The 23363-nt window shown below is 37.8% G+C and overlaps 1 protein-coding gene across 1 annotated transcript in view; it reads left to right on the forward strand.

Moving 5' to 3' along the window:
* Window positions 1–21551, forward strand: part of LOC141432206 (START domain-containing protein 10-like) — a 54972-nt gene extending 33421 nt beyond the window's left edge. Inside the window, exons 4-6 of the mRNA XM_074093717.1 lie at window positions 1916–2032; window positions 5215–5365; window positions 12296–21551. Of these exons, the coding sequence (XP_073949818.1) occupies window positions 1916–2032; window positions 5215–5365; window positions 12296–12649 (622 nt within the window). The 3' untranslated portion in view covers window positions 12650–21551. The remainder of the gene's footprint in view (window positions 1–1915; window positions 2033–5214; window positions 5366–12295) is intronic.
* Window positions 21552–23363: the final 1812 nt, after the last annotated feature.

Genomic DNA, 23363 nt, shown 5'->3' on the forward strand with positions numbered 1-23363 from the left:
TATGTAGATGTAACTTCAATGGTTCATCATATCGACTAATAAGTAACTTCCGGATCACCTGGTACCGGTCAGCCACTGACTTGCATCTGCCTTAGTCCTAGTCAAAATGACTTGCATTGTTAGTTATGAAAGATAAGTATTTGGTAAAGCCTTTTACCATTAAAATAGTTGGTATAAAATAGCCAAAACAGGACTATACAATCCAAGGGTCGCTGCCAGGAACGACCACAGTCTTCAAAGGAGATTCTACTTTCAGCAAATAAATATTATTCTGTCGTGAGTTGTTGATTATTTTGTCTCACTTGTTTGAAGCTACTAGCGTTTGTAACATAGGACATTGAATGAAAGCGAAACGCTGAAACCTTTCATTCGTCGGACGTCAAAAGTCTGTCATTTATTGTCAGTATTTATGTAAGTATGTCGCCATGAGTAGGTATGGCTAGGTTCTGTACGTAGTAGGCAAACTTAAAAGCAGCCTAAGCAAATAGGTAAGTAGCTGTATAGTTAATGAGAAGAAAACAATTAAATACCAAATCAGATAACACACCACCGCCTTCCCCAAGTGGAGATAATAATACCAAACCTACTATATCCTATTCCTACTTCTAAACTAACCAACTGATCTACACGAAAGCAGCAAACTAGGAACCCGGATTCCACATTTAAATTACTCGCGGAGTCTCTCTCAAAGTGCAGTGAGAGAGCCTATTCTAAGCTAAACCTAAGTCGAGTGGGTAACTCTGCTCCCTAATTCCTAACACCCGTGTGCTACTGGTATCCATCAAGGGGATTGGGTCGACAAATACCAGTAACGAAGAAAAAGTGTGCGAATAAATAAATAAATAGATAAAGCGGACAAGATCTTGGTGAATTTAGGACACCGGTATGGCATCTCAAACCCTCCAAAACCCTGGGAGAAAAAGTAGGTCTGTCTCTTCCGGTATAAAACAAGACCCGCCCTTACTCCAATAGGCGTACTCTACACTGAAGAACGTTCCCAGGGAATGCCAGCCTGTCCGTTACCACCGCTAGGTGACCTGGCTCTCATTCCCTAAGAATCGGCTATTACTGAGCCGAAATCCGGTTGGGTTCTCCGCTACCCCAATATTTAATACTAAACCACAACTTCACAAACAAAACACAACATCCCACTAACACCGTTTTAACTATTAAATAAACGCTTCGAATCGCTATGTAGTCTCCAGCAATGAATATCAAATCACTCATATGTTGGCGATATAATACACAAAGCAGGAAATTCACACAAAATAATACACTATAATAATTAACAAGAAATTATTAAAAACCCCCAACAAAATTACGAGAATAATTGATACTTCAATAATTCAGGGAGAACCTTCCCGAACGCGTAGCAAAATCAAAGTCTTTTTCCGTTCGCCTTCGTGCCCCTTTTATACTTAAATTGTTGATACATCTGCTACAAGTGTCACTTTTTCTACTCAGGCTACACTGGATACTGCTGTCACATTTGCTACTTTGGACACTTTCGCCTCTTTGGATACAATGGCTACAAATTTACGTCAGAATCCTTCCTCGAACTGTCAGTCAGTATTGCCAGTGATCTTATTTGAGTAGTTTAGTAAATAATAAGTTGTTATTGATAACTTTACAATGAAATAGTCTTAATAAGGTACAGAATAATTCAATTTAATAAAATAAGTTCATTTTTAATCTATATATATCTAAATATATGTTCACATAAGATGAAACATTACAGACCATCGGCTTTAATGTTACATAACCACTAGGCCATCTGGTCGTCTATTTACTTGACAAGTCTGTTGAGAATTCGTTTAAACGCATAAACGGTGTACGATTTTTTGCAGTGCACACAACATGTAAGTATGAACGACGCCTTGGTGTTGCTAGCTTATTTATTTGGTCTTTGTTTAAGGGCCCTGTCTCTGCTCACGGGGTTCGCGGTGCGCGCGCGTAGCGGCGGCGGCAGCTGGCTCGGCTACGTGTCCCGCTCCGACCCGCGCGGCGCGCTGCCAGCCTGGCTCGTCAACCGGTATACTATTTTAACTTTTTGTTGGTTAGGTTATGCCAGAGGGGCTGCTACGAAACACGCAAATCGAAGTTGCTGTATTATCTTCACCTTTCACGAGGCTGTATTATCTTCATCCTATACCGCGTGACAGAAGGATATGATTGAAACGATTGTGATTCCAATTGGTTTACATGATACAGATCTAACGAATAATGTTTTCTCATCGTATTTTATCGGAAAAGTTCATTCATATTTACTTATCTCGTTTTCTCAATTAGTTTCAATAAACTTCAGTAAGTTAGTTGAGAAAGTAAGATAAATATTAGACGACCAGATGGCCTAGTGGTTAGAGAACCTGACTACGAAGCTTGAGGTCCCGGGTTCGATTCCCGCGTCGGAGCAGATATTTGTATGAAAAATACGAATGTTTGTTCTCGGGTCTTGGGTGTTTAATATGTATTTAAGTATGTATCTATCTATATAATTATATTTATCCGTTGCTTAGTACCCATAACACAAGCTTTGCTAAGCTTGCTTTGGGACTAGGTTAATTGGTGTGAATTGTCCCGTGATATTTATTTATTATTATTTATTAACTTTTCCGGCAAAATACGATATTCTCTACATCTGCAAATACCTAATGATAGGTGGCGCATAAGATGCTTTGCTCAGTCTTTAGAGCTAGGCGTTCAGTGAACATAATGATAACTAACGGTGACTCGTGGCATTGAGGTAGCATTTGACGTTTCTGAAAGACTAGTGATGTGACAATGTTTTTCTGTATGAGTCGAGCAAAAGAAACCGATTAGAAAAAGTATTTTCAATCGTTGAATGCTTAGATGTTGAATGTAAAGACATTCGTGATAGACAATTAATATTTTTAGTATTTTTTTGGAAGTTACATAAGTATTTGAGAAAATAATCTTTCGACTTCGACTGACGCGATGGGTAAACGAAGTATTCTTCTGTAATTTTGCAGCGTATTTTTGCTAATGTTCTCTTTGATTTCAATTTCTTTGTTCAGGGTCGGTGGCGCGCAGTGCGCGTGTTGCAGGGCTACGGATTAGCCCGAAACATGTCGAGCTAAACTCGATTTCAGACGTGAGCTATCCGATATACATCCTTTAACACCCCTCTTTTTGCGAAACATATTAAGTATTTGACGGGGTTTAAAAACACTGTAACGCACTTATCGAACAAATACCAAGTGTCGTCATGCTGACGCAGACTATCAATTTCTCAATTTCTCGCCGCGGTGACTCTGCTTGATTAAATCGTCTAAAGCATTAACGAGGAAAATCACTCAAAACCGCGCTGAGCCGAACAGTTATTCTCGACATTTGAGACCAGAAAGAAGAAACTATTCACTGGTAGAACAACCGCTAAGAAAGAAGTATTTTAATGCTCCCAATCAGAACACACACACATTCACATACGTTCCCAGCCGTTCTGTATTTCACTCACGGGTATTCCTGTAATTTTTTTGCAAAATTTTCAATATCTAACGGGGACAGCCTGTCCTGTGTTTTATTATAAGCATTCCTAGTACCTATTAGTTGGCAGCATTCCTAGTTATTTAAAAAAACCGGCCAAGAGCGTGTCAGACACGCCCGAAATAGGGTTCCGTAGAGGGGGGGGACGCTCATTTGTAATGAAAATTAGCACTTTAAAGTTGAATATTTTGCAAACAAATCACCGAATCGAAAAATTATCTATCCAACGATTGTAGTGTTACAAGGTTGGATGAGAAAAATAAAATCACCCCACTTTACGACTATGGGAGGTACTGTTTAAACAATTTTTTATTGTACCATTTTGTCGGCATAGTTTACATATACGACATATTCGTGCAAAGTTGTCTGCAACAAAAAATTTGCACTTTGAAGCCTAATGTTTTGAAAACACATCCCTAAATCGAATGTTGCTTTAAATTGTACCGAAATCAAATATAATACGGTTTATGTATTAGAACGGTGCATTTATGACGAAAATGATAAAGCCATTCTACCTGCCCAAAAGCACTCAGTCGTGGCCACTTTTCTTTAAGAACTTATCGATGTGACTTTGAAGTGTATTTACTTTACTAATTCTTCGAAAAACTTTTATGTCACTTGTTTTAAATAATAACGATTTTGAAAGAGTTCAATATTTAAAAAAAGGCTCAACCGATTTTGATAAAACATGTCTGAGAACCTCTAGTAGCTGCACACTTTTGTACTTGGTCGTTTTACATCCAACGTACAGATCCATACAAGATTGATAAATGAGTTAATCTGACAAATTAAAAAAGTGACCCGCTACGTTTGACTTTTTTTTCCTGGGACCATATCACATTGGACCGGTTTTTATTATTTGTGGATAAATAAAAGTAAAGCAAAAATAATACGTTTTAAATATTTCTTTTTGTATAAATTTTAGTTAAATTTCTATGACGAATCTTGGGACACTTGGGTTCTCGGGATACAGACAGACAGCATAGAGATAGTAAAATGGTCCCGATTGTACGGTTTTTCTACACTAAATTATACTTACAAACTATAATTTTCTGTAAAAAAATAAATTTTAGATACAAACTTTTTGCGCTGACTGTACTTTTTGTTGGCTGTACTTGCATTATCATCAAACTTACATAATGTATACCAAATCTTAATATATAAAAATGAATCCCTAGTTCCCTTGGTCACGGCATCACGCGTGAAGAGCTGGACCGATTTCGCTAATTCTTTTTTTATTGTATTTGGGCCAATCAACTTTTTTACCGACACTAATCTGTCCGCGACATTTTTCAAACAGTTGCAGGTTTTTGTAAGTTAACATGTTTTTTCTGTAATTTAATAGATGGTGTACATGAATACATGCCATCCTTCCTCATGCCATCCTTCCTACATAAGTCCAACCTATTAAACCGTGAAATATCTTGTTGGAAGTACGATTTTTTGGTAACGCCAGAGACAATTTTGGTAACGCAGGAGACGCCCAAAGTGTCGGTAAAATAGTTGATTGGCCCATTTGCTATTGTCAGGAGTTTCTTATAAAAGAAGATTTACTATACCGGGGGCGAAGCCGCGGGCACCAGCAAGTTTCAAATAAATTCGACCACGGAGTGTTTTAAAATGAACTTACAAAATTTGGTTCCACAACATTAACAAAGTGCAAGTTAAATAAAATCTTGTAAATACACAGTAAACTTGTATTGTCCGCAGGGTGACAGCACAGCTGGCGCCAAGACTGGTGCAACAGCTGCATGCGGCCGCGCGTCGCTACCCCGGCTGGAAGGCGCTCACAGACTACCCCCACCACAAGCCCTGGCGGCATCCCGAGCAAGTGCCCGCCTACAGGATCTCGCTCGAAGACGTAAGTTACCAGGACCTTGTTGAACATATGGTGGTGCATGTTGCTAAATGCTAACCCACAGCTAGAAGGCGCTTGACTATCTCCACTACAATTCCTAGGCCTATCCAAAACCGGTGCCCGCCTACAGGATCTCGCTAGAAGACGTAAGTTACCAAGACCTTGTTGAAAATATGGTGGTGCATGTTGCTAAATGTAACCCAGCTAGAAGGCGCTTGACTATCTCCACTACAATTCCTAGCCCTATCCAAAACCGGTGCCCGCCTACAGGATCTCGCTCGAAGACGTAAGTTACCAGGACCTTGTTAAACATATGGTGGTGCATGTTGCTAAATGTAACCCAGCTAGAAGGCGCTTGACTATCTCGACTACAACTCCTAGCCCTATCCAAAACCGGTGCCCGCATACAGGATCTCGCTCGAATACGTAAGTTACTAAGACCTCGTTGAACATATGGTGGTGCATGTTGCTAAATGTAACCCAGCTAGAAGGCGCTTGACTATCTCGACTACAACTCCTAGCCCTATCCAAAACCGGTGCCTGCATATAGGATCTCGCTCGAAGACGTAAGTTACCAGGACCTTGTTAAACATATGGTGGTGCATGTTGCTAAATGTAGCCCAGCTAGAAGGCGCTAGACTATCTCGACTACAACTCCTAGCCCTATCCAAAACCGGTGCCCGCATACAGGATCTCGCTCGAAGACGTAAGTTACCAGGACCTTGTTAAACATATGGTGGTGCATGTTGCTAAATGTAACCCAGCTAGAAGGCGCTAGACTATCTCGACTACAACTCCTAGCCCTATCCAAAACCGGTGCCCGCATACAGGATCTCGCTCGAATACGTAAGTTACTAAGACCTTGTTAACATATGGTGGTGCATGTTGCTAAATGCTAACCCACAGCTAGAAGGCGCTTGACTATCTCGACTACAACTCCTAGCCCTATCCAAAACCGGTGCCCGCATACAGGATCTCGCTCGAAGACGTAAGTTACCAGGACCTTGTTAAACATATGGTGGTGCATGTTGCTAAATGTAACCCAGCTAGAAGGCGCTAGACTATCTCGACTACAACTCCTAGCCCTATCCAAAACCGGTGCCCGCATACAGGATCTCGCTCGAATACGTAAGTTACTAAGACCTCGTTGAACATATGGTGGTGCATGTTGCTAAATGTAACCCAGCTAGAAGGCGCTAGACTATCTCGACTACAACTCCTAGCCCTATCCAAAACCGGTGCCCGCATACAGGATCTCGCTCGAATACGTAAGTTACTAAGACCTTGTTGAACATATGGTGGTGCATGTTGCTAAATGCTAACCCACAGCTAGAAGGCGCTAGACTATCTCGACTACAACTCCTAGCCCTATCCAAAACCGGTGCCCGCATACAGGATCTCGCTCGAATACGTAAGTTACTAAGACCTTGTTGAACATATGGTGGTGCATGTTGCTAAATGTAACCCAGCTAGAAGGCGCTTGACTATCTCCACTACAATTCCTAGCCCTATCCAAAACCGGTGCCCGCCTATAGGACGCTCGAAGACGTTGTTACTAACTCGAAGGAATGTGGTGGACTAAAACAATAACTTTGCTCACCCGACCTTATAATAGCTGCGCTTGTGCATGATAGGCGTGTTCATGCAGTTCCTCCATCTCCACACTGTAAGAACACACATAAATCACATTAACCCATCTATCACCACCACCATACACTGACGCGTTTCGAACTCAACCACAGCTCATCTTCAGAGCAATACAACCGTACACCATGCTCTAGACCATGGTCCAGATGAGCTCTGGTTGAGTTCGAAAGGCGTCAGTGTATGTGGTGGTGGTGATAGATGGGTTTGTGTGATTTATGTTTGTTTTTACAGTGTGGCGGTCGACGAACTGCATGAACACGCATATCTTGCATAAGCGTAGCTATCATAAGGTCGCGCGTGAGCAAAGTTATTGTTTTAGTTTATTAATATGGACTTTATGGACCTCTGTAAAGTAACGCCAATAAAATGTGTTGGTACAAAGTCGCTGCCCAGGCTGGTAGGTACTCAACTACCCCTTTAAACGAGCTTTAAATAGCGCACCATTCTCAAATTTCTCAGATTCTCAAATTTCGTTAGACGACGTATGTTACCTCACGTGATCTTGTCTTTGTAAGCCGTGGTGGCCTAGTGGTTTGACCCATCGCCTCTCAAGCAGAGGGTCGTGGGTTCAAACCCGGCTCGCACCTCTGAGTTTTTCGAAATTCATGTGCGGGAGTTTACATTTGAAATTTACCACGAGCTTTGCGTTGAAGGAAAACATCGTGAGGAAACCTGCACAAACCTGCGAAGCAATTCAATGGTGTGTGTGAAGTTCCCAATACGCACTGGGCCCGCGTGGGAACTATGGCCAAGCCCTCTCATTCTGAGGGGAGGCCTGTACCCTGCAGTGCAGTATATAGGCTGGGATGTTGATGATGATGATCTTGTCTTTATTCTGGCACCTTTATTAGCCTCACGGTAATTTTAGCTATTTAAAATTCCTCTTTCAGTCCCTTTTTACTATCACAATAATTATTTATTAACTGTCCACTATGGGACGCTGTCACATTATAACATTGCGCATCCCTACCACTAACATCCATGAGCCGTGCCCGCCGTGAGCCGGTCTCGAGCCGCGGTGGCCTAGTGGTTTGACTGACCTATCGCTTTTCAAACAGAGGATCGTGGATTCAAACCCCGGCTCGCACCTCAGTTTTTTCAAATTCATGTGCGAAATCACATTTGAAATTTACCACGAGCGTTACGGTGAAGGAAAACCTCGTGAGGAAACCTGCACAAACCAGCGAAGCAATTCAATGCTGTGTGTGAAGTTCCCAATCCGCACTGGGCCCGCGTGGGAACTACAGCAGAGGGACATTATAGGCTGGGATGATGGTGATGATGAATACTAACAGGCTATTGTTTCAATATAACAACCATCCTTGCATGCGTAAAAATTCAAGTTCTTTGATGGTAATATCAATGTTGTATCAATAGTGTTACGCGTAGAGCAAACTCAGTTATTCTGAGGTGTCCATGAAATCGGTGAGGCAAATTTTTGAATATTTGCAACCCCCCTCTCACCTTGGTGAAATGTGGATTGACCTCCATCCTCCGTTAGTGTCACTTGAGATTTATAAATAAAAATAAATAAATAAATAAATATCACGGGAAAATTCACACCAATTGGCCTAGTCCCAAAGTAAGAGTAACAAAGCTTGTGTTATGGGTACCTACTAAGCAACGGATAAATTATAATTATATAGACAGATACATACTTATGAAACGACCTCTTCTCAAAGACTTTTCTAAATTTATGTAAATATGTAAACCGATGCTTGATGCGTGCAGAATAGGCTAGATGGCTAAAAAAACCTGTTTAGTCCGTCAGTTAGATAATTATGATAATATTGTACACGTATTTTTTCTTTTGTTTGACAAACAAGAAATGACGAGGATACAGTGCTTAGAAGTTTCGAGTGAAGTCAGTATTATTATGGTACGATTTTTACGGAACCCTTATAGTTTCGCCATGTCTGTGTGTCTGTCTGTCCGTCCGCGGCTTTGCTCAGGGACTATCAATACTAGAAAGCTGTAACTTTGCACGAATATATATCTAAGCTATGCCGACAAAATGAAACAATAAAAATTTCTAAAAAAAATTTTTTTAGGGTACCACCCATAGACGTAAAGTGGGGGTGATTTTTTTTAGCGCCCAATCTTGTGGTGTGGGGTATCGTTGGATAGTTATTTTAAAACCATTAGGGGGTTGCTAAGATGACTTTTTCGATTCAGTGATTTATTTGCAAAATATTCAAATTTAAAGTGCAAATTATCATTAAAATCGAGCGTCCCCCCCTCTAAAATCTAAACCGGTGGATGAAAAAATTTGAAAAAAAAATCACTTGGCCGGTTTTAATATTTTTTTTTAATAAAAAATACGTGACCCATATTTACCCATAATCTAACTGTCGGACTAACTAAATAGAATGATATAATTTTAACCCAGTCGTCTCGTCATCCCTATTTAAGTATAATTTAGTTGAATAACGAGATTTAAGAATAACCTAGTTACATAACACAGAACATCCTCCTTTTTAGGGTTCCGTAGTCAAAATAGAAAAACGGAAACCTTTTCACCATGTCTGTCTGTCCATCCGCGGCTTTGCTCAGAGCAATAATATTTTGGTTAAATTGAAATTCAAAATTCAAATTAATAATTTACTTTTGAGAAGCGGTTACAATGGTTGTTTTACTATAGGTACACAGATATAATATAATATTTTGCACTTAGTATTGAAATTTAATAATATAACTAATTCATGCGTTAACATTAATAGATAAAAAAATCTTTGATGCTTTAATATCTTTTTTAAGTGAAAATTTATAAAGTGCAGTACTTGACTTACCTCCCATAGACGTAAAGTGCCCTGAACCCTATCTTGGGCGTGTCCGACACGCTCTTGCCCGGTTTTTGAAGTCGGTTGACAATAGAAAGACTTTGTTTCTCTACAGATTTTTCTAATTTTATTTTAATGTGTTAATTTGATGCATGTAGAATTTAAGTATAATATAGTGAAAAAACGTGATTTAAGTAACCAATTTTTTCGTAATTTACACTCTCTGTAGCGGGAAAAAAAACGTGATTTGGCCGAGGTCCTCTTCTCCCTCACATAAAATTGAATGAGATTTAGCTCGATCAACACATCTCACGTAATTTTGTGGACGCCTAACTACCTACTAAGAAAATATCCATTTAACTATACTTTATACATTTTAACATAATAATATCACAACCTGAGAATGAAACAGGCTCAACGCGACATATTTCCTTTTCAAAAGTTAATAAACTTTGCACCAAAACAATTACGTATCGCAATATTTTAGAATATCGCGGTCATTACTAATTTTATAAATAAAATTGATTTTAACGAAGCTCGATATTTCGGCACTGTTGCATGCGCCATGATCACGAGACGACTGGAATATAGAGCTTCGTTAAAATCAAGGTACGCGAAACAAAACCCGAATTTAATTCATACAATTAGGTATCGTTTAAAAATGATAAAAAAATATATACCGTAAACTCAGGTTTCTATAGTCCCAGCGTTCATCAATAGTCCAAACGGACTTTTTAACATTTCGATCAATTACGGAACTGCTAACGTCATCTAGGAGGTTCATCGCAGCCTAATCCAATACATGCACGCACGATGAACCTCCTAGATGACGTTAGAAGTTCCGTAATTGTTCGAAATGATAAAGTCCGTTTGGACTATAGAAACCTGAAGTTTACGGTACCTCGTTGAGTTTCTTGCCGGATTCTTCTCAACAGAGGCTTTTCCGAACCGGTGGTAGTTTTTTTTTGACATTCATAAGTGCTTCATCATCCAGCCTATATACGTCCCACTGCTGGGCACAGGCCTCCTCTCAGAACAAGAGGGCTTGGGCCATTTATTCATAAGTGCTTGTTATAGCCTAAATTGAATAAAGATATTTTGACTTTGACTTTAAATGAGATTATGTCGAATTAAGTTTAATTCTAAAGGTGCGATTGTGCGGTCAGTAGGTAGACGCTTGAAGTACCTCATGTGCATGTGTCAGTCACTTCATCCAACTGAAGTATTGACCGTATAAACACTTGAAGCTCGTAATCTCGTATTGTTTCCATTGATTAATTGTTCGATTCACTGTTTGTAACGCTTCGGCTCCTGTTATCAATTAAAATCGTGTAAGCTCATTGAAGCGTCTAATCACTTAGCTTAAGATTACAAATTCATTCATAAGTTACGTCACTCTCAATCTTCGGCCTCGAGGCCGCCATCTGGCCCTATACCACAAAACAGATAAGTAGAGAAGTCAATCTCATGAATGTACTTCACTTTTCATACCTACTCTCGGCTATTGTGGTAGTGGCACTCGTATTTACTCGTAGTTGTTGGATTTATTGTTGAGAATAAAACTGGAAGAATGGAAATATAAATTAATAATAACTAAAATATTTTTGTCATTGGTATATATATTACAAATTTATCACAGAAAATATTTTGCGACGATTTAGACATTGGCGAAATGCATGATTATTATATTTTAATGTGTATTCAATTCGCATTCTCAATTATTGCACAAAAAAGTTCACAGACGCGTGTCTCAAGCGAATGGCACTTGCGCTCGCATTGGTACCAACCGGTCCGAGATATCGTCTGTGCACAGTGTCTATGTGTGCGTTGCTCGAGTGCACTTTGTATGTAGATTGAATTCTGTAACCTGTTTTGTGCCTATACTACGAATTCGTATCTTGCCGTCCCGCAGACGCTCATATTCTTTAATAAGAGAGTGAGAGGGACCGAAGGAGGGTTATATTTTTGGGAGCATTATGTATGTCAGTTTCTTTTGACCTCTTTGCGGCCTAACCGGCTAGACGGATGTTAACTACGAGGTATCGTTAGATTCGTCATAACTCATAACTGTTGGAGTGGCATAGTAGGTGGGTATACAATATTTCAAAATAGCGTTCTCAAAAAAAATATGGCGGGGAGATTAAAAAATATTCGCACCTCGCCCTTGCAACAACGACGTAAATGCATTTTTTTTCAAAAAATGACTTAATGGTGCGAAACTCTGCGATTGTATAAAATTGTTTCAATATGGGTAGGTACCTACCTATTAAATGAAAGCGAATAATTAGCTCATTCTGAAAATAAAATGTTTGATATAATACTTTAAGCTACCATTTCCACAGAAATATCAAAAAAGTATAACATTTTCATAGTTAAGAAAGTTGTAACAAACCAGTTTATCTGTATGCTGGTCGTTATTTTTGGATTTCAAACGCAATTTTGAGTGTTTATAATATGTGTGTAGATAAAAATGTTTGTTATTACAAATATTACCTTTTAATTCCAGTGCATTGATCCCAACGCGCCACCAGCACCAGAGGAGCCCAAACCCGAAACTTCCAAGGCCAAGCTAGAGGTGCCGCGGAAACAGATAGAGAGCCAAAGCGTCGAAGACTTAGGTGACATATCATCAGAGTTCAGCGTGGAGGTCGAAGAAGAACCAGCGGACATGACGCAGGACCCAACCAAGAAGAGAGGGAAGTTCTACAAGCTAGTTAAGTCTATGAAGAATAGGAGAAAGAGTGTGCAGGTAGCCAAAAGCGCTGATAATCTAGTGGAAGGTAAACCAGAGGAAAAGGAAAAGAAGAAAGGTTTTAAGTTCCATCGTAGATTTAGCATTAGCAGAGGGAAGGAGGATTGAGCTTAGACGAGTTGTGATTGGTTAAGCTTCTGAAGGGTCTCCTATTGTCGATACAAATGAATGAAACCGTCAATAAATAACTTTGAAAAGTTGAAATAATCTCGCCGCTGTCATTTCAAAGGTCAATATCTCATAACAGCTGAATCGATTTTAATGGAACTTAGCTAAGAACCATTTTGATTAAACCAGCTTTCGACTAAAAATCACATTAACATCGATCCACGTTTGGGAGTTGTGATGCCACAGACAAACGGACATAGACAAGTAAAATTTTAAAAAGCCGCTTTTTGCGTGTGGGGTTAAAAAGCTTTCTGATTCAACACTTAAGACCGATTTAACTGAATGCTTCCGTATTTTAACAACAGGAAAGGAAAATCAAACTACGACTTTTCAATTTAGAAATCTTCCATAATTTTTATTAAGATCATAATCCTAATTTCTGATTAGTATAAATAACCCCATAGTCGCAACAAGAATATTTCAAACCATACTTGAGCTGCCAAATAACTCTATTCATCATCATCATCATCATCATGTCAGCCGAAAGACGTCCACTGCTGGACATAGGCCTCCCCCAAGGCTCTCCACTCAGACCGGTCTTGTGCTTTCCGCATCCACCGCGATCCCGCGATCTTAACCAAGTCGAAGTTAATAACTCTATTACATCAATTAAATTCTCAAAACTACTCGAAAGATGTTAAGAGCTTATTTGATTAATGTTTTTAAATAAGTCATTCCAGAATTTTAAATAAGATACTGTTGACCGAAGTTTGTTAATTACATGTTGAAATAGCTAGTCTTGTTCAATAGGTATGGTTAGAATTTAAAGAAGTTTTTAAGTATAAATAAGGTGATAATTTTCATGATATAGCCCAGCAAGCTCTGTTTAAGAAAGTGTAGCTTTTAAATGCTTGTTGCATAGCAATGTTGTGTGATTACTTTGGTCTACGCTAGATAAAACTATTTGGATTAGGTACGTGGATGACTTGTCATTTATAAGAATTTATAAGAATAATTATTATATGGGCAATCACGCCAAATATCGATGCTAACTAAATATCATTTTATGTAGTATTTTAGAGTATTTGATACACATTTTAATGTCTCGAAAAAGTATCTTGATTGTTTTGTTAAGGATTGGTTTTAAGACAAAAATTATCATTCTGTGTTTTTTACGATTATCATTTCAATGTCATATATCAAGGTATCATAAAATAAATCTGGAATTAATAATACAGTGTGGTACCGGCAGCCAGGCTTTTTCTAAGGGAAGTTAAAGTACCTACCTAACGTGTTTCAGTAACTTAAACATGACATTAATTTAATTAATAAACTAAAATTCAGACTTTGTTAACTTTCTAACAAAATGATAATTGCCAGCAATGTACAGCAAAGTAAATTGACAAGTCATACATAATCAAAGTATCTGTCGGCTGTCATTTACACTTACTTGTCAATTTACTTTGCTGTACATTGCTGGCAATTATCATTTTGTTAGAAATTTAACAAAGTCTGAATTTTAGTTTATTATTTAAATATAAAATCATTTATTAGATAGAAAAAATAACAGTTTACATTGCATAAAAAGAAGAATAATTAAAAACATAAAAATATTCAGCCACATGCTTCGCCAAATTAATAAAAAAAAACACATTGATACATCTGCAACAAGCCTCGTCAAACCTTATAAACTATACATATAAATAAAAAACATAAAAATGTTAACATATACGATCCCCCCAGTGTCCTGCCCGACTCAAAGGTCCCCATTACACCAGCAGCGTTGCCCCGCTGAATAGCGATGGAGACCTGCTGAACTAACCACGACCCTGAGCAGGGGTCGTTGCCCTTCTCCCTCAATCGTCGCCCCGGCTCCTTAAAAAGCTCAAGGGCCTCATCGCCCCAGGGTCCAGCCGTTTCCACAGCGACTGGCACGAAATCATAGGTGGATTTTAAGGCGGAATACTTGGCGTGTTTTAGTTTGGCGGCATTTGCTGCCGCTAAACCTGCCGACCCAACGGTTTGCCTTAAATGGGATGCAGCAAATGTGCTAACACACGTTGCGTCCCACAAGAGACAACGCCCTCTTCGCCAGGAAACTAAAGTAAGCCCGTCCGGCCTCTTGCCATCCGTCCTAGACAAACCCGGTGCTTCCAAAACACATGGCACATTAATTGAAACCATGGCCCGACGGACAATCTTATTAATCTCGTGTCTCGGAAAGCGTCCCGGGCAACTGAGCCCATGGTACCCGTTCTCCTCCACCATCACACCACAAATGCAGCGATGGACTTCACACACCTTGCCCCCCAGTCCCTAAGCCCCTAACCCCCCTAAGGCCACTGCTATTCTTAAAGAGTCGTTATCACGCAGCGTACCCAATTGAGGAGACGGCAAAGCATGTAGCCATGCTCCAGATTCTGGCTTCGCCACTGCCTTCAGACGCGCCAGATCAGCCCCCGAAACACCATCCAATAAGCGAGAGTAGGTGAGTTTGCTTAAAATGTCGTCCCACCCCCTCTGAACCGCAAGGTTGTCGGGGCGTACGTCAGACGGACACAGCACAGCCCATTTCTCCAAGGCCTCAGACACAAAAGGCACAGAGACGTTGTTGCCATCATGTGATAAAATACGAGCAACAAGATCCACCGAACCAAATGCCGAGGCCAAAAATGCCACCAAATCAACATCCTCAACCCGACGCACCCCGAGACCACCATGACGAATAGGAAAAGCCACCTGACACCATTGTACTTCATCCAAACTCACATTGAGTACAGACTCCACAGTCTGTTTGAGTGTGTCCTCGAGCAATTTTAAATCTTGATCAAACAACCAAGTGGGCGACGTCCGCAAGATATTATATATATACCATCCGGGGCAAGGATAAACATTTCCGAAGCAAAACAAGGGAAACATGCCCTTACATGTGCACTAAATGCTCCCGTACCCCTAACAGTGTCTGCCTCTCGAGTTGAAGAGCAGTGCTAACACCCTCGGAAATATGGGAGCCCCCAACAAACTTAACCCCGATTTATCAATCTAAGCAATACCAGGTGAAATTGACACAAATTCCCCCAAAAAATAAAAACGAAGTTCTGTGAATGTGTCATGGTTAAGCTACAGAAATATGTTACCTTAACCTCCCTTAAAAAACCTGGCTACCAGTAACACACACACACACACACACACAATTTGAAGGCATTTCCTATTATTCTAGATCCATTCTGATACCTTGGATACTATAGGTAGAGTCATTCCCGATGACGCGTGCCGTGGTTGTCATTAATGTCCAATTTTGACAAAATCACGCGTCTTCGTGGATTGCACTAGGTATATTGTAATGAAACAAATACAACTTTTTAAGCCTGTAGCAATGACTCGAAATATAAAACTTCACTAAATCATGCCGATCTTATATTCGAATAACTTAGTTTTTACCCTGCACACATTAAATGTAAATATTGAATACAAAGTACCTAAGTAGTGGAAACAAATAACTTGGACAGTCTTCCTGTAAGTAGAAAATTTGTGATAATTTTCTTCTAACACTTTTATCTCTGTTAGGAACTTAGGAGTAGGATTTGTCTTTTCGAGTTAGCTACAGAGAATATAATGGGGTAGTTTTTTGGCTAAAAAGAATATTATTTTAACTAGTACATCAGTTAGATTATAACTAAAAATTAAACTTTTTTTTATTAAAAAAATACAGAAAAAGCACGTCAAAGTTCGGGAGAAAAAATGTCGCACGCCTGCAGGGCTACTACGAAACTCGAAACTAGAAGTTCGTGTCGTGCAGCCCCTCTGACACTTATACTATTTAATACGAGAGCGAGAGGGACGGTACGATACGAACTTCGAGTTTCAAATTTCGTAGTAGCCCTGCTGACGACACGCGGAACTTCAACTCGATATGTCTTCATCATTTTTTGTTTAATTGAAAAAATATGTTTCCAATATTTTCTGATAGTGTAAATGACAAAATAATTAGATTTTTTCAGGGCATTATCTTATTAAAAAAGTTAATTTTCTGTTATCTGAGTTGTCACTCACTATGCCGTTTAAATGATGGACACAGGTAAAAACATGCCACTTAGTGGTTTCTGAAAATTCAACTGGTGAAATCACAAAAAATGTAAACAAAACATACCTACCCTGCCTAAAGTATAAAAACGTATAAAAAGTTTATTTTCGTAAGAAAACTGGCTAGTACAAAAAGTTAATCGTGCTAATGCAAAAAATGTGTAGTTTTGTGCGTGAACAATAGATTTTTTCCCTGTCGTCGAGAGAATTCCACGTTACATAAAAGATAGCAATAATACAGTTTTTATCTGTGATAGTATTAGTACTTTGTCGGTATGAAGTTGAAGTTCAAGGTTAACAGACATACCGAGGCCGTATTGTCTAATGTATCTGACGCTCGCGATCGCATTCAAATGACAGATTTCGCATACAAAATCTGTCATTTGACTGCGGTCGCGAGCATCAGAAACGTTAGGCAATACAGCCTCTGCTTACTCACTTATGTAATGGCAGTAGCATTGCGCATGACAGATAGATCAGTCTTCACATTTTTTTTAAATCAGTCTGTACGTGCGTTGATTCCTTTGAAATGGTTGAAATTTTAAAAAACACTGGGCTATCACCGAGATATTTAGGAAATCTAAAATTAATGATAAGTCTTAAGCTGCTTTTGAAATATCATAAGGACATAATCTGAGTATGTTAACTTCTTGTATTGTTTTAAATAGCATATGTAAGCCTTTACTAGTCATATATCGACAACTATATCTCTAACATGTGTAAAACCAACGTCGACTCATCGTTACTCGTCAATATGTTACAAATTAAGTAGAGTAACGTTGAATATATATCGTTATTTAGGGCCTGTTTCACCACTTGTCGACTAACTTTAAGTGTCAGATAGAATTATACTTTTATCTGACGCTTAAAGTTAGTCGACAATTATAATGCCGTCTTTGCTTATTCGGACAAAACAAACAAAGACGGCATCACTGATATCCGTCACTTAAAGTTAGTCGACAAGTGGTGAAACAGGCCCTTAATTAATTACCTACTATCTTAATAAAATTGTACCGTCTATTTTGTTTAGAATACTTACTTCTTAAGACAGATTTGCAGAGGAAATAAACTTGCGTGAAATATCGTCAATTTTGTGCTGATTAGAAGTAATGATAATATTTCCTCGTAATTCCAAGAGCGAGATTCATTGAAATACGAAGGGTTTCGTATATTTATTAAGACCTAACAAAAATTGCTATAAATATGCTGTTTATTGTGTTGCTTCTTATAACAGCTACTATAATTTGGAAAAATAAATGAAGTACGGTTAGCAATAGAACAGTTTATGCTACGAAACCCTACAAATTACTGATATTTCACGCCCATTTATTTTAAATTGCAAATGTTACTTTACAAAAAAGTAAACCCGCGATCCACTTATATTTCTACATAAAAATGTGTGCCTTCTGCTATTTTACCGCCGTATCAATTATTTTTATTATTTATTTTTGCGTGTTGCAAATTTATTAAGTAGTTTATCTACTCTATTTTAGCTCTATTATATGGATATAAATGTATATTGTCAAGCAAAACTTGGGCGCTTTGACCGCCTAAATTGTTATTACACAAAATAAAGAAAATGTGTAGAACTTTTTGATTTTTTTCATCAATAAAACAGTTTTGGAAACTGAATTCACTAAAAAGTGATTAGGAATCCATTATGATTGGTTTTTTGGAGTCTTTTTGTATTTTTTATTTCAACTCCAAATTTGTTACTTTTACGGGTATCCCGTGAAACCATATCGAAAATACAAACTGAGTCGATCACGATCACGATTCACGGTCACGACGCCGCATAAATTAAAAGCAAGATATGTGTTAAACATTATGCTAACATCGATCTAGATGCATTTTCAATTATGTTGTGACTCAAGCCTAACTTAGGTAAAGCTGGACTGTGACGGTAGAGTCGCCACGTCTCAAGGTAGGTAGTTAACGCAACCTCTGTGCTTTATTTATTTTAAACTAAAAACTGTCTTCCTAGATAAAGCTTAAAAATAATAATGAACAAAATATATCATAGTCATGTCATTCAAATTTGATAAAGCATACTTTTCGGGTACACTTGATTGTAGATTTTTTTTTTATACGACTGGATGGAAAACGAGCAAGTGGGTCTCCTGATGGTAAGAGATCACCACCGCCCATAAACATCTGCAACACCAGGGGTACCTATTGCAGATGCGTTGCCAACCTAGAGGCCTAAGATGGGATACCTCACGTGCCAGTAATTTCACCGGCTGTCTTACTCTCCACGCCGAAACACAACAATGCAAGCACTGCTGCTTCACGGCAGGATTAGCGAGCAAGATGGTGGTAGCAATCCGGGCGGACCTTGCACAAGGTCCTACTACCTGCAAAAGATAATTTTGTGATCGTGTAATGTACCTACTTGTTAGGTAAAATTTAAAGTACCTGGGCGACCGAGCTTCGCTCGGGCTAAAACTCGTTAATAAGCGTTTTCTCAGAGAATAAGACCAAGCTAGATCGATTCATCATCCCCGAAAATCAGTACATACCAAATTTCATCGAAATCGTTGGAGCACCATTTGGAGCCGTTTCCCAGATTCTGATTATATATACATTTGTGTATGTATATATACTAGAATTGCTCGTTTAAAGGTATTAGATATTATAAGTAGTCTGTAAAGCTGACAATATTTCTGAAAAAAATTGCATTATATCAAATAACCATGTATTTCGTCCATTATTCTTCTCAAATTTTATCAAAATGATACAAAAGTACCTACCCGTCCTCTACCTACATCAACTTTTGTTGCTAAAAACAAAAAAATATATTTTTCACTTCTCATGCTCGTAAAGTTCATGTTTATGCTGGGTCCAGTGCCCCTAGTGTAAGTTTTCGGTTACAAAATACGTCTCGATCGCGTTCGCGTAAAATCTCGGTTCCGTTAGAGGCGCTGTTCGTGTTTCCATATAAATTGAGATTATAACGCGAACGCGATCGAGACGTATTTTGTAACCGAAAACTTACACTAAGGGTACCGGTGACATAAAATGACTTTTTATACTTTAGTGCAGCGTTTCTGAACCTTTTTCAATCAAGCACGAATTCAAGGACAGGAATAAAAAACATGAATTCAAATGTCTATAGATAAGACGGCGGACCCCCATACACATACTTGTGGACCCCCCAGAGGTCCGCGGACCACATGTTAAGAAACGCTGCTCCAGTGCATAATAGTTATTTGTGCAACAAGAGAGTAAAGTCGTTTTTTGGTGCGAGTGTTGATTTTGAATCCCCCGAGTAAGCGAAGGATTCTACAATTGAATCACGAGAGATAGCGAGTGATTCTAGGTTAGAATCCTGAGATCAGCGAGGGATTCAAACACACGAGATGCAAAAAACTTTGGTCTCGTGTGACACATATAACTTTTCACCTAAGCAGCGAGAACATTTAAATTAAAAGTTAAAATAAAACCACATATATTTAGAAGACAAAAAATATCAAAAGCTTTAAAATATAATCCGATTGTTCAGAAATAAATATAGTAGTTACTTAATCATATTTAAAACTTTTCCTCAAAAATGTAACTCGTAACATCATACTTTTTAACTGCAAAAAACCTAAAAGAGTGAAACACTAAAATATAAACCTTTAAATATGATTTTATTAGGATTTTTATTGTTTGAACAATAACATAAAATTGAACATGAATATAAATAGATTACTTGCAAATTCATTTAATTTGACAAATATTTGATCGAACTTTATTAAGAGGTAGGCATTATACGGAACGATTTTATATAAAAAAAAAAACAAGAGCAGCGGCTTTCGTACAACTAGGTTGCATACTTTATTGAAAGAGTGGGAAAATGGTAACATTTCGGAAATATTTCGCTGTCATATAATTGACTATGTTTTTTTAAATTTCACCTCGTGTTTTTTGAATTTGTTCTTATTATAATTAATTCATTATTGACATATTTTTAATGCTAAAGGTCAACACAGTATTTTTTTATTAGGTTGGTAGGTATAATGCTTATTGCTTAATTAAAAAGAAAAAAAAACTTAGAAAAATGTAAAATTAAGCAGGATATTCGTTAATTTATGATATTTTTGTTTGCTAATTTATCTTTGTAGTTTTTAGTTTATATTTGAGAAAAGCACCGTACAAGCTTCGAACAATAAGTGCTATCCTAAATCCCTTTAGTAATACGCTACACACTTAATATAACAGACGTTTTGTAATTTTGCGGTTATATGTGTATCCGAACATTTTTTTTTAGGCCTACAGAACTTAGTATCGATTTCATCCTATCTCTCGCTTTTTCATATTGTAGTGAAAGTGACAGATCAAAGTCAAGTTCAAATATTTGGAATTCGGTGAGTGCTTAGCACTGTCCTCAGCATTTAAAAAAATATTAAAAAGCTACTTAGTCTCACGGAGTGAGCAATGCGATTTTGCTCACTGATTTTTCATAGCAAAACCTGCCTGTTTGAGCTGCTGAGGTGAAAAGTAAAATCTTCGACTAAGACCAAGGCAATCAGGTGTAAACAGCCACAAACAAACAAGTTTTTATATATTTTTTTTTATAACTTTTAATTTAAATAAAACCAAAATCCAAAATTCATTCCAAAATTTATATCAATCCAAATAAATCAATAAAACTAAAAAATATAATTATATAATAGTAATGCGTGAACAATAAAAGATACATAGTAAGTGAACAATTGCTTCCACTGTTTCTATTTCATTTCCTCGCCATCGAAGTGAAAAGCAGTGTAAAACTCGAGCATTAAACCCATTTTCCCCTCGACGTGTCTATCCACCCTCGCCGTACCGGCTCGGGTGGCTATATCGACACCTCCTACGTATACTGGTACAAGTGCATAATCATAAATTTACAGGAGAGCTGTTCAAAGGTTCCAAAACCTGTAACTTTCTCATTTGATGATATAACTTTTCAAAATTTTGCATTGTTCTAAAGAAAATATTTGCTCTCTACCTGTATTCATGGAATTTTGAAATTTTCTTATAGTTTTTGAGAAATTGCAGATACACTACTATACGCGTATTTTACATCTTGTAGTTGTGCGGTATACTGAGCTAATTACCACTTGCTCCAGTATACGGCGTAATGCGTAGATTACTGATCTAACGATATTTTTATATTGTTTATGAATTTTTAGATGAAATACTTATATGTCTTGCAATGAACAATAAAACAGATGCTCTTTTACCTTCATCTATTGATTTATAAACGTTTTTATCACTTGCATCAATATACGCTAACATTAGCATGCCACTTGTACCAATATACCGCTAGTAATGTTTTAAACGTGCTATACAAAATACAGAAATATACCTTTATAAAAAACCTCACTTGAAATATAAATGGTTTTATTAAGAAAAGTAATTGTATTAAGTGCTTTAAATTAATGGAAGCACATTCAATGGATTCGTATTCCTGTTCAAATGTGTACTCGTATTTTATTGTGAATGGTTCCTCATGTGATACATATATCGCATCGCACCCATTTGTATCCACATAACGGTTTAGCTTTTTGTGCCTCTTCAGGGTTCCGTACCCAAAGGGTATAAACGGAAACCCTACTTCTATATACTACTTCGCTGTCCGTCCGTCTGTCACCTATCTCATGAACCATGATAGTTAGACAGTTGAAATTTTCACAGATTATGTATAACTGTAGTCGATATAATATATATATAACAAAAAATAGAACAGAATAAATATTTAAGGGGGCCCCCATACAACAAATGTAATTTATTTGCCAATTTTTTTGCTAATCCTAATGAAGTTGTATAGATGGTATGGAACCCTTCGTGCGCGAGTCTGATTAGCACTTTGCTTAAGCCAAGCTTTGACATGAAATATTGAGTCAAAGTCAAAATATCTTTATTCAATTTAGATTGTAACAAGCACTTATGAATGTCAAAAAAATCTACCACCGGTTCGAAAAAACCTCTGTTGAGAAGAGTCTGGCAATAAACCTAGGTATATGTTGTAAACAGATTTACAATCATATTTTAGTGATATCTATACATCACAAGTATTTAGCACAACTACATATTTAAAACAGTTCTCAATTCGCTATTTGGAGTAAGCTCGCCAATGCGGATCGAATTATTTCCAAATTTACCTATCCATGATATAATCATTAATTTTAATAATACGCCTTATATATTAATGTCTTCTTGACAATAGATTTAAATTTTGTGTCTGTTTCCGAGTCTTGGGAAACTTCTATAACTTCATACGGTTTACCCGTTTTCGCCATATACATAGCCAGGTACCATTTCTTAGGTGTGTATAAAAAAATGTGTATAGGGGGTTATTAAAAACCTAAAGTATAGTACTTTAAGCCACATTAGGGCTACTAATTACTAATATGATCCAAGTAGAAAAATACTGTGTTTTGCATGGAAGTGGAGTCGCAAGAAGACTTTCTAATTTCGATGTTTTCCCACTTATATCGTATTAGTAATCAGTAGCCCTAATATGGGTTACAGTATAGTACAGGATTTTTTTATCAACCTGTAGGTATATTGAAATTTACTGTTCTCATTTTAATTAAAGCATGCATGCCTTCGCCTTCTTTTTGGGGATGCTCAACTACCAGAATGCAATGTAATACTGCAATGT

The sequence above is a fragment of the Choristoneura fumiferana genome, chromosome 10 (genome assembly GCF_025370935.1).
Source record: "Choristoneura fumiferana chromosome 10, NRCan_CFum_1, whole genome shotgun sequence".
NCBI classification, from domain to species: Eukaryota; Metazoa; Arthropoda; class Insecta; order Lepidoptera; family Tortricidae; genus Choristoneura; species Choristoneura fumiferana.